This window comes from Peromyscus maniculatus, chromosome 1 (assembly GCF_049852395.1).
Source record: "Peromyscus maniculatus bairdii isolate BWxNUB_F1_BW_parent chromosome 1, HU_Pman_BW_mat_3.1, whole genome shotgun sequence".
NCBI lineage: Eukaryota > Metazoa > Chordata > Mammalia > Rodentia > Cricetidae > Peromyscus > Peromyscus maniculatus.
The window spans coordinates 77,989,221-78,007,673 of record NC_134852.1 but is presented as its reverse complement, the minus strand read 5'-3'; the positions used below and the strand labels follow the sequence as shown (position 1 = coordinate 78,007,673).

General features: G+C 45.0%; 1 protein-coding gene across 3 annotated transcripts in view; it reads right to left on the bottom strand.

Moving 5' to 3' along the window:
- Nucleotides 1-18,453, bottom strand: part of Cers3 (ceramide synthase 3) — a 105,070-nt gene that overhangs the window by 47,862 nt on the left and 38,755 nt on the right. For all 3 annotated transcript variants that reach the window (XM_042277746.2, XM_076544574.1, XM_042277749.2), the window contains 5 exons: nucleotides 10,114-10,228; nucleotides 7,938-8,056; nucleotides 5,680-5,737; nucleotides 2,490-2,540; nucleotides 967-1,059 (listed from right to left, as the gene is read on the bottom strand). In XM_042277746.2, the coding sequence (XP_042133680.2) occupies nucleotides 967-1,059; nucleotides 2,490-2,540; nucleotides 5,680-5,737; nucleotides 7,938-8,056; nucleotides 10,114-10,228 (436 nt within the window). The remainder of the gene's footprint in view (nucleotides 1-966; nucleotides 1,060-2,489; nucleotides 2,541-5,679; nucleotides 5,738-7,937; nucleotides 8,057-10,113; nucleotides 10,229-18,453) is intronic.

Sequence of the window (18,453 nt, the reverse complement as noted above, 5' to 3'; positions counted from 1 at the left end):
ATGTATTTTTTTTCTACTTCTTAACACTTCCCTATCAGGGGGCCAGGGCAAGTATTAGCCTTATTGATGAAGTAGTCTAGCTTTGAAACAGCCCTGAACACCTGTCACCTAACTGTAATGTGTGGTACCCTTCCCATGGCTCCATACACCATATTCTGAGACTGGGGTTTTCTCTGAAGATGTCTGTGGGCTGCAGTGGACTCACAAGTGATGGCTGCATCAGCCTTCAACTCTAAGAGCGTTTACTTGAGGCAGCTCCATTTAACCTCATGTTTAGTTGACCTTAACTTTATTTAACAAACATTGCTGCACGCTAGAATTCTGCACTGGGTTAGTCTATGAAGATTCGAGGCACCAACAGTCTTTTTTAGTTGCTTTGCTGAGGAAATCCTGTGGCTGCACTGAGGGTCTAATATGACACCTGACCCAGTGATGCAGTAGACCAGACTGCCCTGAAATGTGTCACATTGTGACATTAAGAATACCTCAGTTTCCCTGCAAATAAAGCAAAGGTACTTGTGCTAAAACAAGATTTTTCATAGGGACAGCTAAGGATTTAGGGCGGGTAGTCATTCCAAAGTCTTTGAAAACATTCGAAAGGACTGTATAAAGTAGTCTGCCATCAAGTAAAAGATGGCTCGTAGAGTTAGAGTCATTACACTACCAAGGGTTTCCTGTGCATTAGGGACACTGCCCCCAAAGACGAAGGAAACAGGAAGGAGAGGAGTTTTCTTACTGATCAGGAATACAGCTTCAAACATGAAGTTTCTATGTTTCTCTATAGGCACTTCTCAGGACATCAGGGCATGGGCATAATTGGAATTAATCTATGCACTGTCAAAAGCAAAACTAGCCATTGACAAGAGCTGCTATACACAAAATACAATTTATAGGTAGAACTGGGGGCAAAGGAATGAAAAAAATGTGAAGAAATGGATAAAGGCAGCTTTGTAAACACACACTCACCTTCCTCTTGATATCAGAGCCCAGGCTGAACAGCAGTGACCAATAAAAGCTCATCTCCAGGGTGTAGTACCAGTACTGTGACGGCAGCAAAGGCTGAGGGAAGGAAAAACATCATTCCTCCAAGTTCGACCTCACAAGAACGCATCCTGATTTGATGAACCCACGTATACTCCACCAGACTGCAGGAAGCAGCCATGACTTCCAATCCCCAAAGGAGTCACAGATAAAATGTCAGGGTGTTTAATCCTTGAACGATTAGAAAGCATTCTAAACCAAGTGAAATGTTTTGACTAAAAAGTTTAAGAAATGCTATAGGTGTGACTGCCTAATTTTAGCTTAATGTGAGTTATTTTAGATATGTAATTGTTTAAGGACTCTAAAATTGTCTTCTGAATAAAAGTTACTAAATTTCTACAGCTAGAATTTTTCTTAGTCATGTTACAGTAGGGAATTTCTTGAGATATTGAGGCAAATTGTGACCTGAGGCATGTTAGTTAGTATGATGGACAGTTATCTAATGCACCCATTGAATGTGGCTTTTTAATATCTATGGCCTTACATGGTGTCCTCCCACAGGACTATGGATTTCATCCTGATATTTGGCCAAGGGGACAGCAGTCAATGTAATACAAGCATGGACTTCATGAGCACTGTTTAAGAAAGCTGAGCTATCATATCAAAGAGGCCACACAAAAGACTATTCAAGTGCCAGCTGATATATTAGGAGGGAGACCACCAGCTGACTAGGAATGTATGAATGATCTCAGTTGACACCACGTGGAACAGATCTGCTTCCATTAGCCTAGGCCCAATTGCCAAGCCAAATCCTGAGTAAGCAGTGGCTGGCATCTTAGGTCACTAGGCTGGAGGACAGCTGTTATGCACCAGGGATAACGGATGCTCTTGAGAAGGGTAAATGGGCTGGCATTAATGGGACTCCATTACGGCCTGTGTGATGAACAGGACTTTTCTTTCTAATGCTTTCTTGTTCCCTCTTGCTGTTGTTTCATTTATTTTATTTCTATCATTTATTTTATGTGTATGGATGTTTTGTCTGCATGTATATATGGACCACATGTGTGTCTGGTTCCTGCAGAGGTCAGAAGAGGACACTGGATCCCCTGGAACTGGAGATGTGGGCAGTAGTATGCCACCATATGCGTGTTAAGACTCAAGCCCTCGTCTTCTGGAAGAGCAGCCAGTCCTGTTCACCACTGAGCCACCATTCCAGCCCACTTTCTGATTTTCGTTTGCTTGTCTGTTCATGCTGAGGCTAACATGCTAAAAAGACCAATTTTGGCCTGTTCCTTTGGAAATGGCTGCAGAGGACTACAAGTTCAAGGACAACTTGGGTGTGTGCTGAGTTTAAGGTCAGCCTGAGCTTCCTAGTAAGAGTGGGTCACAAAAACAAAACTAACCAACCAACAGACAACAAACAAAGAAACAAAACACCCACTGCGATATGAGGCGGTGTCTTAACGTGGGGTTGGGCTTAGAGAGAGGCTACCCGAGGGAGGACGCACCTGCCTGGGGTAGTCACGCCAAACCTCCCAGAGGTCATACGCCCACGGTTTCTGGAAAAAAGAAGAGCCAGGAGAGAAGACACATTCTGTCAGTCAAAAGCGGGTTTCAGCAGCAAGCACGGCTCTTTGTGGTAGTGGTTCTTGTCATGCAGACATACTGTTTCCTGTTGCTCAGACTCACTTGTGTGTTTCCTGTTGCACAGACTCACTTGTGTGTTTCCTGTTACACAGAACTCACTTGTGTGTTTCCTGTTGCACAGACTCACTTGTGTATTTCCTGTTGCAGACTCACTTGTGTGTTTCCTGTTGCAGACTCACTTGTGTGTCTCCTGTTACACAGACTCACTTGTGTGTTTCCTGTTACACAGACTCACTTGTGTGTTTCCTGTTGCAGACTCACTTGTGTGTCTCCTATTGCCCAGACTCACTTGTGTGTTTCCTATTGCACCGACTCACTTGTGTGTCTCCTGTTGCTCAGACTCACTTGTGTGTTTCCTGTTGCACAGACTCACTTGTGTGTTTCCTGTTGCACAGACTCACTTGTGTGTCTCCTGTTGCACAGACTCACTTGTGTGTTTCCTGTTGCAGACTCACTTGTGTGTCTCCTGTTGCACAGACTCACTTGTGTGTCTCCTGTTACACAGACTCACTTGTGTGTCTCCTGTTACACAGACTCACTTGTGTGTCTCCTGTTACACAGACTCACTTGTGTGTCTCCTGTTACACAGACTCACTTGTGTGTCTCCTGTTACACAGACTCACTTGTGTGTTTCCTGTTACACAGACTCACTTGTGTGTTTCCTGTTGCAGACTCACTTGTGTGTTTCCTGTTACACAGACTCACTTGTGTGTCTCCTGTTACACAGACTCACTTGTGTGTTTCCTGTTGCAGACTCACTTGTGTGTTTCCTGTTACACAGACTCACTTGTGTGTTTCCTGTTGCAGACTCACTTGTGTGTTTCCTGTTACACAGACTCACTTGTGTGTCTCCTGTTACACAGACTCACTTGTGTGTTTCCTGTTGCAGACTCACTTGTGTGTCTCCTGTTACACAGACTCACTTGTGTGTCTCCTGTTACACAGATTCACTTGTGTGTCTCCTGTTACACAGACTCACTTGTGTGTCTCCTGTTACACAGACTCACTTGTGTGTCTCCTGTTACACAGACTCACTTGTGTGTTTCCTGTTACACAGACTCACTTGTGTGTTTCCTGTTGCACAGACTCACTTGTGTGTTTCCTGTTGCACAGACTCACTTGTGTGTTTCCTGTTGCACAGACTCACTTGTGTGTCTCCTGTTGCACAGACTCACTTGTGTGTTTCCTGTTACACAGACTCACTTGTGTGTCTCCTGTTGCAGACTCACTTGTGTGTTTCCTGTTACACAGACTCACTTGTGTGTTTCCTGTTGCAGACTCACTTGTGTGTTTCCTGTTACACAGACTCACTTGTGTGTTTCCTGTTGCAGACTCACTTGTGTGTTTCCTGTTACACAGACTCACTTGTGTGTCTCCTGTTGCAGACTCACTTGTGTGTTTCCTGTTACACAGACTCACTTGTGTGTCTCCTGTTACACAGACTCACTTGTGTGTTTCCTGTTGCAGACTCACTTGTGTGTCTCCTGTTACACAGACTCACTTGTGTGTCTCCTGTTACACAGACTCACTTGTGTGTCTCCTGTTACACAGACTCACTTGTGTGTCTCCTGTTGCACAGACTCACTTGTGTGTCTCCTGTTGCACAGACTCACTTGTGTGTCTCCTGTTGCACAGACTCACTTGTGTGTCTCCTGTTGCACAGACTCACTTGTGTGTCTCCTGTTACACAGACTCACTTGTGTGTCTCCTGTTACACAGACTCACTTGTGTGTCTCCTGTTACACAGACTCACTTGTATGTTTCCTGTTGCAGACTCACTTGTGTGTTTCCTGTTGCACAGACTCACTTGTTTGTTTCCTGTTGCACAGACTCACTTGTGTGTTTCCTGTTGTACAGACTCACTTGTGTTTCCTGTTGCACAGACTCACGTGGGTGTTCACTATTGTACTGGCTCTCTTGTGCAGATCCATTTCTTCTGTTGCATGCAGAAGAATGTTCCCCCTTGTGGGCATTGATCACACTCCTAAACACTGTACAATTCACTACTTACAGTGAATCTGGAGTCAGTAACAGGCCTGTCTTGTTGAAGGAACTATTTGAACAAATAAATAACCTAAGAAAGTAGTTTCTGAGTCAGTCACTGTATCTGCACCTGAGTTGGGTTAGTAGCAAATGCCTACAGTCTCAGCCCTTGGGATAATGAGATGGGGAGATTACGAGTTTGAGGCTGGCATGGGCTATATAGTGAGTTCTGGCCCAGCCTCAGATACATATTGAGAACCTGTCTCAAAGAAAAAAAGACACAAAAATAAGCAAGCACACAAATAAATAAATGAAAATGCAAAAAGACCTTGAGACAATTGTAGCAATAAAACATCAGCAGACTTATTCTGGGCCCTGCTCATACTAGACAGGGGTTCTGTCACTGAGCTACATGCACAGCCTGAGAAACATCTTGACTCCACACAGACATTTCTTAAACTGGTCAACTTTGGAGTATTATGTCCTAAGAGAACTGCAAATGAAGTTCCTGGGGAAAAAGGCAATTTACTCTGAACCATCTGTATGGCCGGCTAAATGACTAGAACCTCAATGATTGTGGCTCAGAGCCTACTTTCGATTATTCTTGGGGCACAGTTAGCCCCATTAATGGCCATTTATTATGCATCTCTATATGTGACCTACCATCTTTATGGCTATCAGGCAAATCCATTGGGACATACAAACAGACCTGTAGCGTCTACCAAGCAAAGGCTGAAAGTATTGCCTTATGGCACCTAGGAGTACAGCTGCAAACCCCTGCCTTGCTCTAACCTGCCTGTCTGGTGTTTCCACCAATGGCTTTGCAGAGTATTTTCATTATGTTTGCTTTGTTCTGCTGCTATAGAACTTCAGGAAACCACCACCACATTGGAACATGGGATTTGGGGTAACTTGTATCTGTATTCCTGGGTCATGGTCACTTCTACTTAGCTCCAGAGGTAAATTCTTTCTCATCCTTTAGAGGTGAGAGCTTTTCATTGATAGAATTCATGGGCAAAATATTTTAAATTAAAGATGAATTCCAAAGATATAAAAATGACAACTTACATCATAAAGAAATGCAACTCCAGCCACAGTTACCATTAAGTAAAATGTAAATCGCCAGCTGCCAAAAGAAAGAAAAAGCTTCACTCCTCTGTAACAGTGATTGACAGGTGAGGGGAAAGGGACTTTGGTACAAGAGGCTTTGAAGAACATGTATCCTAGAGCATAAATACAGGTTCATACCCTAGATGTCATTTTATCCTAAAATCCACATGGAAGCACAAAAAACAAATTATGGAAAGAGCAATGCAGAACATGTTATATTACCTAATCTCAAATTACAGTCCACTGTAGCACTATGATACTTGCTCAAGAAACAGACATGTAGATGAATGGAATATGATACTGTCACAGATAAAGCCAACTACTTTTTGGCAAAGATGTCAAAAATACACATTGGAAAAAAGACAGCCCCATAACAAAAGTTAATGAGAAAACAGGCTACCCACATTTAGGGCTTAATATGATTTCTATTTCTCACCCTATACAAAAATCAGCACACAATTATCAAAGATATTAATGTGAGACCCAAATCTTGAAGAATTTTAGAGGAAATGTATGTCAAAATCTTCAAGATATAAACATAGGCAAGGACTGTCTTGAGTGGACTTGAGTAACTCAGGCCATTAATAAAAATGAGAATCGATAAATGGGATGATGTGAAATTAAAGAGTTTCTGCACAGAGAAAAAATTAACGTAGGGAGAGACAGCTTAGGAAATGCTAGCTACACACCAGACAGGGTCACTATACAGACAACATAAAGAACTATAAAATTAAACAAAACAAAACAAACCACACAATCAAGAAATGGGCAACGAGCTGAATAGACAGTTCTCAAAATAAATAAAATAAAAAAGAAAGAAAGACAGAAAAGAAAGGAAAATGAATTCCCTCCCATAAATCAGGCCTCAAACCCAGAAAGCTATTGGTTGCCCTCCGATTCATGGGAGGGAATTCTCTCCTGGTCCTATAAATATAATCAAGGGCCTATGGCTGGAGGAGGGGCATATGCCCTAGAGAGAAATCTACTACTTCTGCTTTGTTGAATGGACATGTTATGAAATGCCTGCCAAATATTTATGTTCGAACCCACAGTTTAGTGCCGTTCTCAAGATTGGCAAGTAAGCTTTCTTGTTGCAGTGGCCAGCAGTAAGTGATTACTGTGTGTTTTCAGCCCTAACTGGGATATCTGTATCAGCCCCTGCCACGAGGCTCAGTGAACACTGCCGGAGATGGGGGTGAAAGGAGGTAAGAGCCACAGGACAGTGAGGAGTGCTGGGAAATACTGTCTTCTTGCTAGGACATGGCCACCGTACTCAGTAACTCAGTAACCCAGAACAGACGTGCGCAAGATCAAGCTGCAGCATTCCTCCATGGATGGAGGAGGGATTCATGAGCCCCAGCCTGAGCAGAAGAACTATCTGCAGATGACAGCTTTGGAGAGGAATCATTTACTCCACAGGCATGGCCACTGCTAGGTTACCCAAGCATGGGTGCACCCACACATGGGCGGTGCTTACTACATGCAATGGCTCATCGCAATAAAGACAAGGTCACGAAGATGGGAAGGAGATGTGTTAGGAGGGCTGTGGGAGAGGACGGGAGGAAGAGTCGAGGGTGGGTGTGATCAAAATCCTTTGGTTATCTGTAGGAAAGTCTGAGGGGAGTGCACTAGGATGCATCTCACACCCCTGCTTCTACAACCTTAAAGACAGCAGACATGGGAGAAAGTCTTAAGACTTTCTGACCTCAACCCTAGAAAAGAGAAACATCAGTTAAGACATGTTTATGGATTTTCTGGGCTCCAGGCTAAGGACATGAGGTCTGCACAGGCATTGGGTCTACCTCACAGGGTGGGTGTCTAGTCTTCCTACAAGAGGAGAGGTTGGCAAGGACAGTTGAGAATAACATCCTTTTCCACATTTCAAAAGGACTTTCCAAAGTATAAATGTTTTCCTTACATTATTTAACAATGAACACTGTTTAAGATGGAATTCAAACCTTGGGTTTCTCAGCAGCCATTCACTGTACATTTGCACTAACTCCGGGTGCTGCTCTTCAGTTGGTTCCTTTGTTATTAATGAAACCATTCACATAAACCAAACTTGGTTTTGTTGGGGGAAAAACACAAGCTGGAAAGACCCTACGGAAAGTGGAGAATGCCTTTGGACCCTTCCTCCCGTGCAATGTCGGTGTGCTTTCTGCCAGGATCATACCCTTGGTTATGACAGCGTCACACAAGCGGCCCATTCTTCTTACCAAGATTCTCGGAATTTCTTCATCCTGCAGGGCCTGTCCTGATTCCGCCGACTCCTGAACCATCTCTCAACCTGGCGCTCTGTCAAGTTACACTTCTTTGCCAGTCCATAAACATCAGTCTGAAAAAAGGTGGCAAGAATGAACAAAGGATAAACAGTAGAGGGTCAGCAAGACAAGGCGTTTCAGCAGGCAAAGGCAGCACTCGACCCCAGGAGGAGAGCCTCCATGGTGCACCCAGCACATGAGTGCAGGTCAGTGTGTGTGTGTGTGTGTGTGTGTGTGTGTGTGTGTGTGTGTGTGTGTGTGTGCCACTTAAGAACTCAGGCAAAGAACAGGGTCAGCTGTCAAGCAGAGCTGGGACAGTGAAACTAAGTACTAAAGCTTGGGTACTAGAGCAGACAGGCACAAGACTGTGAGCCTATTTATATTTATATTGCTTATGAAATCACATAAACACACACAGGTCCCCAAGCCAAAGCTAAGCAAACAAAAAACAGAAGATGAGGCTCCTAGCTTGCTGATTTCTGAGAAAGACCAACTGTCTATGCATTAGTAGCAATCCACATGTTTGAACTGTATGAGCTCACTAAGATTTATTTAGGGTCTCCTAGGTGCCCAGTAGAGTAGTAGAGTTTAAAATGTCAATCAAATATGATTTTCTACAGAGACAAAGAAACTTGCCTGAGAGCTGCTAGGACTTGTACAAAATGTGAAAATGGTAGCCCGTACCAACAACACCTAGGGTAGTGGGCTTTCTGTTACTTCCTTCAGTCTTTCTGGTAGTCACAGAAGATAATCCAAGAAAGCCCTCAGCAGGTGTTGGCTATCTGCTTTCACAATCAACCTGATATACAGCCTATTTCAAAATAGTCCAAGCTATTTCCAACCATTAAAATAATGATTATAAAGTATAATAATGATGATTGCTTCTCCTCTGGGAAGCAGAAGTTTTACAGGCTATGACTTAAAATAGGAAACAATGAAGATGATGAATTACTGCCCAAAGGTTACAAATCCCAAGGTCTGCCAGAACCAGAAAAAAGGCATGAATGGCCAAGAGGACCAGGGCCATTTTGCAGCAAGGTTTGAACAGGCATGTTCTGTACGTTAGACCTTTGCTAACTATCACTCTCTGCTTCCACAATACCAATTTTTTTAAATGGCACTGATCTCTTGATCATTTTCTAATATAAGAAAACTTCCTCGTAATTCTGTAATAAAAACAAAACAAAAAATCAAATTGCCTAAAGCTGTCAGCTTCCTGCCCAAGATACAAGCTGCAGCTGATAGAGGAAAAAGCGTGGTGCAGAGGATCCCACCCCAGAGGGCCAGGTGAGACCAAGCCCTAACATTCCAGAGAGGAAATACAGTCCTAGGACTTTGATGTGAAATCACTTTTTAAATGATTAATCAGAGCCTTACAGTAAGTTTAAGCTAACTGCAAACGAGTATTCTGGGGGCCAAAAGAGCCTGCTTGTGGACCAGACAGCTGGATAAAACAAGGACATGTGTGAAAAGTGACTTCATGGACACTTTATGATGTATTTTGATAGGGTCACAATCATCAAAAGTATCAAGTGTGGCCTTCTCTACTCTACAAATGTTTAAAAACTATCATTAAAATGGGATTGTGAGGTTGAGATGTAAGATAAATAAATAATAAAAAATGAAACTGTGATATTATAATTTATTTACATTTTTAAGACAGGGTCTTGCTATGTATCTCAGGCTGTCCCCAGAGTCACTGTGCAGCCCATGCCAGGGCCAAACTCATGGTGATGATTGGGTCTCAGCCTCAGCAGTCCTGATTACAAGTGTAAGCCACGGTACCTAGCTTAAATCACTATCTCTCTCTCTCTCTCTCTCTCTCTCTCTATATATATATATATATATATATATATATATATATATATATATATATGAAGTTGACTGCTAATGTGGGATCAATCCTACAGCTGAAAGTAACACTTGAACTATCAATGTCAGTGACTTTATAAATACATATTTATATTTTCTAACATTTGAATCTGTCAATAGAGCAAAAAAAAGCATCTAATGAATCAAATCCTTTGATGGTCAAATGGAAGCTATTTTTTATATGGACAAAGTAAGTCAAGATGACTAACCCATTAAGAAAGCAGGTCATTAAGTCTACAAATAAAGAGTTTTTACTTACATGTGATGGTTGACTTGTGGAATGCTTGAAAAAATTCTCTAGGATGGCATTTGGTTTAATTTTGTGCACTGTCTTTTGAATGCCAAATGCATTTGCTAGAGGTGTGGCAATAAACCTACAAAACATGAGAAGAAGGTTTGAGAAGTCAGAAGTCCAAGACCGCACCAGAAAACCCAGGCTGTACCTTCAGGGGTCCAGGAAAGCTCAGGCATTTGCTTGCACTGTTCTAGTTTGGACACTCAATGGTCCACATTGAAAGGCTCAGTCCGCAGGGCAGTGCTGTTAGGAGTTGTGGTAAGCCATCAAGAGGCGGGCCTAGTGGGAAGTCCCGAGGTCATGGGTCTTGCAAGGGGATCACAGGGCCTCGGACTCTCCATCTGCTCTCTTCCTGCTGAGGTGAGCTGTCCACTCCACCACGTGCTCCTGCCAGGCTATGCCACCTCACCAGAGCCAAAGCACTAAGATCACTCAACCTTGAACTGGAACCTACATTTGCTTTATAAATTAATTGCTTTGGGTATTTTGTTACAGCAATGGAAATCTGATTAACACATGTTGTCAATGGAGCTACTTAGAGCCAATCTCTGCCCACCAAAAGTTCCAAGGAGAAAGCTGGGCATATGGCTAATGAGTATAACCTAGCACTTGGGAGGGTGAAGGAGAAAGATTACAGTGAGTTTGGAGCCAGCCTGAGCTACACAGTGAGTTTCAGCACAGCATAAGCTACAGAATATCAAAAGGCCAACAAACAAACAAAATGATAATGCCAAAACACCCCCAATCTAAGTTCAAAGAGCCAATTTTCAGATCCATGCACAGCACAGGGGATACTGTAAAAACACATGATGTAGTACACAGCTTAAAATTCATTTCATTGTGAATTCAAATACATTTATGTGCAAGATTTAGAAATTAGGATGAACTGTTGCATTTAGAATTTCACTCTAAGACCATCAAGGGTTAAATTAAGTGTTCACTGTTTTATAAGAAACTGAAAATTTTGCTTTCCAAAGTAGCCGTACCATTTCACATTCCTGTCAATGGCATGTCACGTTTCCAGTTACCCCAAATCCCCCCAGGTGCTTGACTTTGTCGGCCACAGAAATCAGACTGTGTGTCGTTGCTTCTATTCACTTCCCACCAGAATCGCTATTCCTAAGTTCTGCTCCAACTTGAGTTTCGTCTCATTTTTCTAGTTTCTTAAGAAACGTACTAATCTGAGTTTCCTTCATTTCTAAATAGAAGGGCTTGAAGCTGGAGACTCCTTCCAGCCCTGCTACTTCCACATTCCAGGAGGTTCTAGTAGAGTATGATCTTTTTCATTCAGTTAAAAGTATTTCTATCCAGGACAGGCACCAAAACTACACAGAGAAACCCTGTCTTGAAAAAAAAAAAAACCAACCAAACAAAAAGTATTTCTAGTTTCCCTTGTGATTCCGTCTTTGACTGGTTATTAAGAAGTGTGTTGTTGTCGTTTTCACTTATTTGCTAATCTCCCGGTTTCTAGCACCACTTCATGTGTATGTGTGCGACCTGCTCACATTCACTGAGATTTGTGTTTGGGGCCTGGCACAGGGCATGTCATGAGGAGTGCCCTCTGTGCACAAGAGAACAGGAACCTGCTTTTGTTGGATGGCATGTTCTAGAGATGCTTGCTAAGTCTGATGGTTTATGTTTAAACCTATTTTCTTTCCAACCTCTTGCCTAGTTATTCTAGCTGTTACTGAAAGCTCACAACTCTTGGGCTGGGATAAGGTAGAGAACTTGCTAGCATGCATAAGGCCCTGGGTTCCAGCCCCAGCACTGAAGAAAAACAACAACAACAACAAACCCATTAGTGTTGAGTTGCCTGTTTCTCCCTTTTATAGTAACAGTTCTATTTCATGTCCTAGGACTCTATTGCTATACACAACCTTGTTTATAATTAGTATATCCTCTAAGAGCATCCTTTGTACTAACACTTTTAGGATCGATGCAGTTCAGTGTGTCCGAGGAGGGCAGCCACCCACTCTCTCGGCTACTGAATTAGTGGACAGCACTCCCATACTTTTCCTTTTACCCTACGAGTATCACTGAACTTGGAGTGTGTTTCTTGTGTGCTCCATATAGGTGGAGTGTGTTTTTCTGTCTCTTCTTCCCAGCCATACTTTTTAATTACAGCATTTAATCCATTTACATTTAATTACTAATTAGAAAGGATTTCTACTTGCCATTTGTGTAGCCGGAAGTTTTCTCAGGTACCGCCCGGCCCCGCAGTCCCACAGCTGCTTATAAAATAATCACTCAGAGGCTTACTAGTATTTACAAACTGTATGGCCTATGAGAGGCTTCTTGCTAGCTAGATCTTACATCTTAAATTAACCCATTTCTATTAATCTGCTTTACCATGTGTTCTGTGACTTTACTGGTTTGCTGGCATGTTGCTTATTTATTAACAATGGGAACAACATATATTCACAGCATACAGAAAGACATCCCCCAGTACATTTGGCTACTTGTTTTTCATGTGTGTGTGTGTGTGTGTGTGTGTGTGTGTGTGTGTGTGTGTGATCCTTTGTTTCATTAATTTATTATTATCCTCTTTCATGTTAGATATTTCCTAGTATTCCATTTTTTAAAGCCTCCTATCATTTTTTTTTACAATTTTTAAAATTATTTTCTCAGTGGTTATTCAGGGATTATAATATACATCTTAATTTATAACATCCTGGTTCAAATTAATAGCAAATTACTTTCAATAGGATACAAAAACTCCATTATTTCTCCCCTTGTATTATCATGCAAATCATGTCTCTATATATTATGTTCTAATCAACAGATATTTATTGTTATTATTTTATGCAACTAAACAAAGAATATAAAAAGTTTTACAAATGAAAATATGGTCATACTAACATGGTAGATTTTTAATACCCATAAGTAGTATAACTTATCAAAACCCTTGACAGTCTTATTTTTCACTTCAGTCACACTCCTTTTTGACTTTACAACCTCTATTTGGTTGTCTTGATTTATAATTTCTATTATTTTATTACTATCGTGATTTGGTGAGATACTGGTCTCCTGTTTTTATTTTGTTCTCAAGCATGGTTGCTGCTAATTCTTTGAAAATCTTTCAAACAGCAAACTCTAAATTCCTTGTCCAGTCAGTCCAACACTTGGGTTTCGCCAAAGACCCCGTCTTCTGTGTATGGACCATGATTTTCCAATATTTCCATATCTGCTCAGGATTCATTGCATGGTAGGCGGGGACTCTAGACCTCAGATGCCTCTCCACCACAGTTTGTTTTGTCCTGTTCACCTACTTGTGTGTTGAGTCACTTAAAAAGCCTGAACTGTATGTGCTGTCCTGTGTCCTGTGTGGGTGCTGAAGATCCTAGTATTTTCAGTTACCACCCCGCTAATGACTGGACAAAGTCCTCCTTCAACGCCCAGAGCCAACAAGGCTCTCAGGCTGCTGCGGCTCTGTGCACCCACTCGAAGCCAGGCACCATGACTCTGCCTCAGTGCTCACTTTCTGTTTACAGAGCGCATCAAAATCATGTAGAGGTGAGAGCTTAGGGACACCTGGAATCTTGCCTGCACTTGAACAAAACGTTAAACATCAAATTGGCCTTCAAGGTTTCCAAGGACGTATCATAGTTCTTCATGGCCCCACCCTTCCAGACATCTCAATTCTCTGCTTTTCATTTGACCTTTTGGCTTAGTCTAATTTTTGAACCAATTATTATTTCCCAAGGAATTTGATTATCTTTAATTGTTTCTGATAACCATACTCCCAGGAAAATACTCTTAAAAAAAACAAAACAATAAACCCTGGGTAAACTCTGAGAAAAGCTAATACAAACAGCAACTCTATGGCCTGTATTTACTAGACAATCAGGTGATGACCATTCTCTATTAATAATGCTTTGAAAGACTTCCAACTCTCTCCTTCCAGTGGAAGTCAGACTGCAAGGGTTCATTGTACATGTGAGCTCTTGTTTTGTTTTTAATTTTTTTTTTTTTTTCCGAGACAGGGTTTCTCTGTGTAGCTTTGCGCCTTTCCTGGGACTCACTTGGTAGCCCAGGCTGGCCTCGAACTCACAGAGACCCACCTGGCTCTGCCTCCCGAGTGCTGGGATTAAAGGTGTGTGCCACCACCGTTTTGTTTTTGAGTCTCACTATGTATCTGTCTTGTCTGGAACTAGCTATATACAAAGCAGGCTGGCCTTAAACTTACAGAGATCCACCTACCTCTGCCTCCCAAGGGCTGGGATTAAAGCAGTGCACCTTGACACCTGCCTTGGGCTCAGAGCTATTCAGGGATATCACAGAGATAGAAAAGGCAGCTAGAGTTCCACAAATCTTGCCGTTCTTGTCAGGACTCAACTGTTTTTCTTAGACAATACTCCCTGTGTCATTGTGAATCTTTGTATAATTATAAAAATGTTGACTCTGAATAGTTTTGCTGGTCTTTTCACTGTTTTTATGCAGAGAATAATTTCAGAGTCCCTTACTTCTGACATCTTTGTTAACTTCCTGTGTGCACTGTGTGTATGTGTGCATGCGTCTGTGAGCATGTGTGTGTGGTTTATGTTCATGTGGTTGCACAGATGTGTCTGAGTGCACATGCACATGATTGTGGAGGCTAGAGAAGCATCCCAGGTGTGGCTCCTCAGGAGTCACCCACCTTGGTTTTTTGAGGCAGATTCTCTTACAGGCCTGGGGCTTACTGATTAGGCTGGCCGGCCAGCAGGCCCCAGCAGTCTGCTAGTCTTTGCCTCCCTAATCTGGGACCATAAGCATGTGCTACCATACCATCACAGGTGACATTTTCATGACTGAACTTGGGTCCTCGTGCCAAAGCAGAACCACTGTACTCACTGATCCATCTCCCCAGCCTTCCCCACTGTGGTTTTTAATTTGCATTAGTCCAATGATTGATGATTAATTAGCTTTTCATGTGCTGAATTTTTATTTGCAGATTTTTTGACTCAAAACTTTTGCCTATTTAAAACATCCACTTATTTGTTTACTAATGAGTCATATAGTTTATCTCATATTCCGAGTTTAAATTCTTCATAAGATAATTTACACACATCTTCTCCTAGTCTATTGATTATCCTCTAATTTGATTTATGTCTTTAAAAATAATTATTATGGATTTTTCTACATATAAAATAGTTCAATTTGTTTCAAGTATATAACTCAATGACTTTCCATTTCTTCTCAAACTTACCCAAGCAACTATTAACTTGTTTTCCATCTTTATATTTTAACTTTTTCTGGATATTTACTAAGCAGAATTGGATAATATATAATTACTCAGCTCCAGTTTCTTTAACCAACCATAATGCTTTGAGGCTCATTTATGTCATAGCATGTGACAGGAAGTCTGTTCCCTTCTCTTGCTGAGTGACAGCCTATGGTGTAGGCACATACAGTGTCACTTAAAAGCAAACATTTTAGATCTTTCCCAAGAGAAATGAAAGCACATGTTCAGCCATGTTCCCATGTTCAGTGTTTTTATTCACAATGGCCTAACACCGTAAACAGCACAAATTCACATCAACTAGTTCAAATATAAATATTTGTATGTTGCATAAATATGTTCAAAGATTAGTCAGCAATAATAGGGAAACCTTGATACCTTCATACACATGCATCATACATGAAAAAGAATCTCAAATGCTTGTTAGATAAAAGAAGTCATACAAAATGTTAAAATCTATAATTCCAATTATAAATAATTCTAGAAAATATAAAGTTATGATCCTAGAAAGCAAACAGAGATTGCCAAGGATAGTAAGTAGAAAAGAATAAACTGAACTGTTCAGGTTGATAGACCTATCACAATCATGGTGATGGTAGTGTGACTATTTGTATCAAACTTTTAATGATCTGTATGAAATTGAAACCTCAATAAAGCTGAGTTTTAAAAATACTAGTGTGTGCAGCTAGGAATGTGGTCCAAGCTGCAGTTCCCAGCTGCCTGGAAGGCTAGGTGGGCAGAACAGAGGAACTGTGTGTCAACACCTAACTGACAACAGAGAGGCTCCACCTCAATGGGTAACTAATGGAAGAAAAAAAAAAGATTCAAACGAGGGGCTGAGGATGTGGCTCGATGGGTAAAGCACATGCCATGCCAAATGTGAGAAATAAGTTTGGATTCTCAGGACCCATATAAATGCCAAGTGAGCATGGTGCCTGCCTGCCTGCTGCCTGCTGCCTGCCTGCTGCCTGCCTGCCTGCTGCCTGCTGCCTGCCTGCCGCCTGCCTGCTGTCTGCTGTCTGCTGCCTGCCTTCCTGCTGCCTGCCTGCTGCCTGCTGCCTGCCTGCTGTCTGCTGCCTGCTGCCTGCCTGCTGCCTGCTGCCTGCTGTCTGCTGCCTGCTGCCTGCTGCCTGCCTGCTGTCTGCTGCCTGCTGCCTGCCTGCTGCCTGCCTGCTGTCTGCTGCCTGCCTGCTGCCTGCCTGCCTGCTGCCTGCCTACTGCCTGCCTGCCTGCTGCCTGCCTGCTGCCTGCCTGCCTGCCTGCTGCCTGCCTGCCTGCTGCCTGCCTGCTGCCTGCTGCCTGCTGCCTGCCTGCCTGCCTGCTGCCTGCCTGCCTGCCTGCTGCCTGCTGCCTGCTGCCTGCCTGCTGTCTGCTGCCTGCTGCCTGCCTGCTGCCTGCCTGCCTGCTGCCTTCCTGCTGCCTGCTGCCTGCTGTCTGCTGCCTGCCTGCCTGCCTGCTGCCTGCCTGCCTGCCTGCCTGCCTACCTGCCTGCTGCCTGCCTGCCTGCTGCCTGCCTGCTGCCTGCCTGCTGCCTGCCTGCCTGCCTGCTGCCTGCCTGCCTGCTGCCTGCCTGCTGCCTGCTGCCTGCCTGCTGCCTGCTGCCTGCCTGCCTGCCTGCTGCCTGCTGTCTGCTGCCTGCTGCCTGTCTTCCTGCTGCCTGCCTGCTGCCTGCTGCCTGCCTGCTGCCTGCCTGCTGTCTGCTGCCTGCCTGCTGCCTGCTGCCTGCCTGCCTGCTGCCTTCCTGCTGCCTGCTGTCTGCCTGCCTGCCTGCCTGCTGCCTGCCTGCTGCCTGCTGTCTGCCTGCTGCCTGCTGCCTGCCTGCTGTCTGCTGCCTGCTGCCTGCCTGCTGCCTGCCTGCCTGCTGCCTGCCTGCTGCCTGCCTGCCTGCTGCCTGCCTGCTGCCTGCTGCCTGCCTGCTGCCTGCTGCCTGCCTGCCTGCCTGCTGCCTGCTGTCTGCTGCCTGCTGCCTGCCTTCCTGCTGCCTGCCTGCTGCCTGCTGCCTGCCTGCTGCCTGCCTGCTGTCTGCTGCCTGCCTGCTGCCTGCTGCCTGCCTGCCTGCTGCCTTCCTGCTGCCTGCTGTCTGCCTGCCTGCCTGCCTGCTGCCTGCCTGCTGCCTGCTGTCTGCCTGCTGCCTGCTGCCTGCCTGCTGCCTGCCTGCCTGCTGCCTGCCTGCTGCCTGCCTGCTGCCTGCCTGCCTGCTGCCTTCCTGCTGCCTGCTGTCTGCCTGCCTGCCTGCCTGCTGCCTGCCTGCTGCCTGCTGTCTGCCTGCTGCCTGCTGCCTGCCTGCTGCCTGCCTGCCTGCTGCCTGCCTGCTGCCTGCTGCCTGCCTGCTGCCTGCCTGCCTGCCTGCTGCCTGCCTGCTGCCTGCCTGCTGTCTGCTGCCTGCCTGCCTGCTGCCTGCCTGCTGTCTGCTGCCTGCCTGCTGCCTGCTGCCTGCTGCCTGCCTGCCTGCCTGCCTGCTGCCTGCTGTCTGCTGCCTGCTGCCTGCCTGCCTGCCTGCTGCCTGCCTGCTGCCTGCTGCCTGCTGTCTGCCTGCTGCCTGCTGCCTGCCTGCTGCCTGCCTGCCTGCTGCCTGCCTGCTGCCTGCTGCCTGCCTGCTGCCTGCCTGCCTGCCTGCTGCCTGCCTGCTGCCTGCTGTCTGCCTGCTGCCTGCTGCCTGCCTGCTGCCTGCCTGCCTGCTGCCTGCCTGCTGCCTGCCTGCTGCCTGCCTGCCTGCTGCCTTCCTGCTGCCTGCTGTCTGCCTGCCTGCCTGCCTGCTGCCTGCCTGCTGCCTGCTGTCTGCCTGCTGCCTGCTGCCTGCCTGCTGCCTGCCTGCCTGCTGCCTGCCTGCTGCCTGCTGCCTGCCTGCTGCCTGCCTGCCTGCCTGCTGCCTGCCTGCTGCCTGCCTGCTGTCTGCTGCCTGCCTGCCTGCTGCCTGCCTGCTGTCTGCTGCCTGCCTGCTGCCTGCTGCCTGCTGCCTGCCTGCCTGCCTGCCTGCTGCCTGCTGTCTGCTGCCTGCTGCCTGCCTGCCTGCCTGCTGCCTGCCTGCTGCCTGCTGCCTGCTGTCTGCCTGCCTGCCTGCTGCCTGCCTGCTGCCTGCTGCCTGC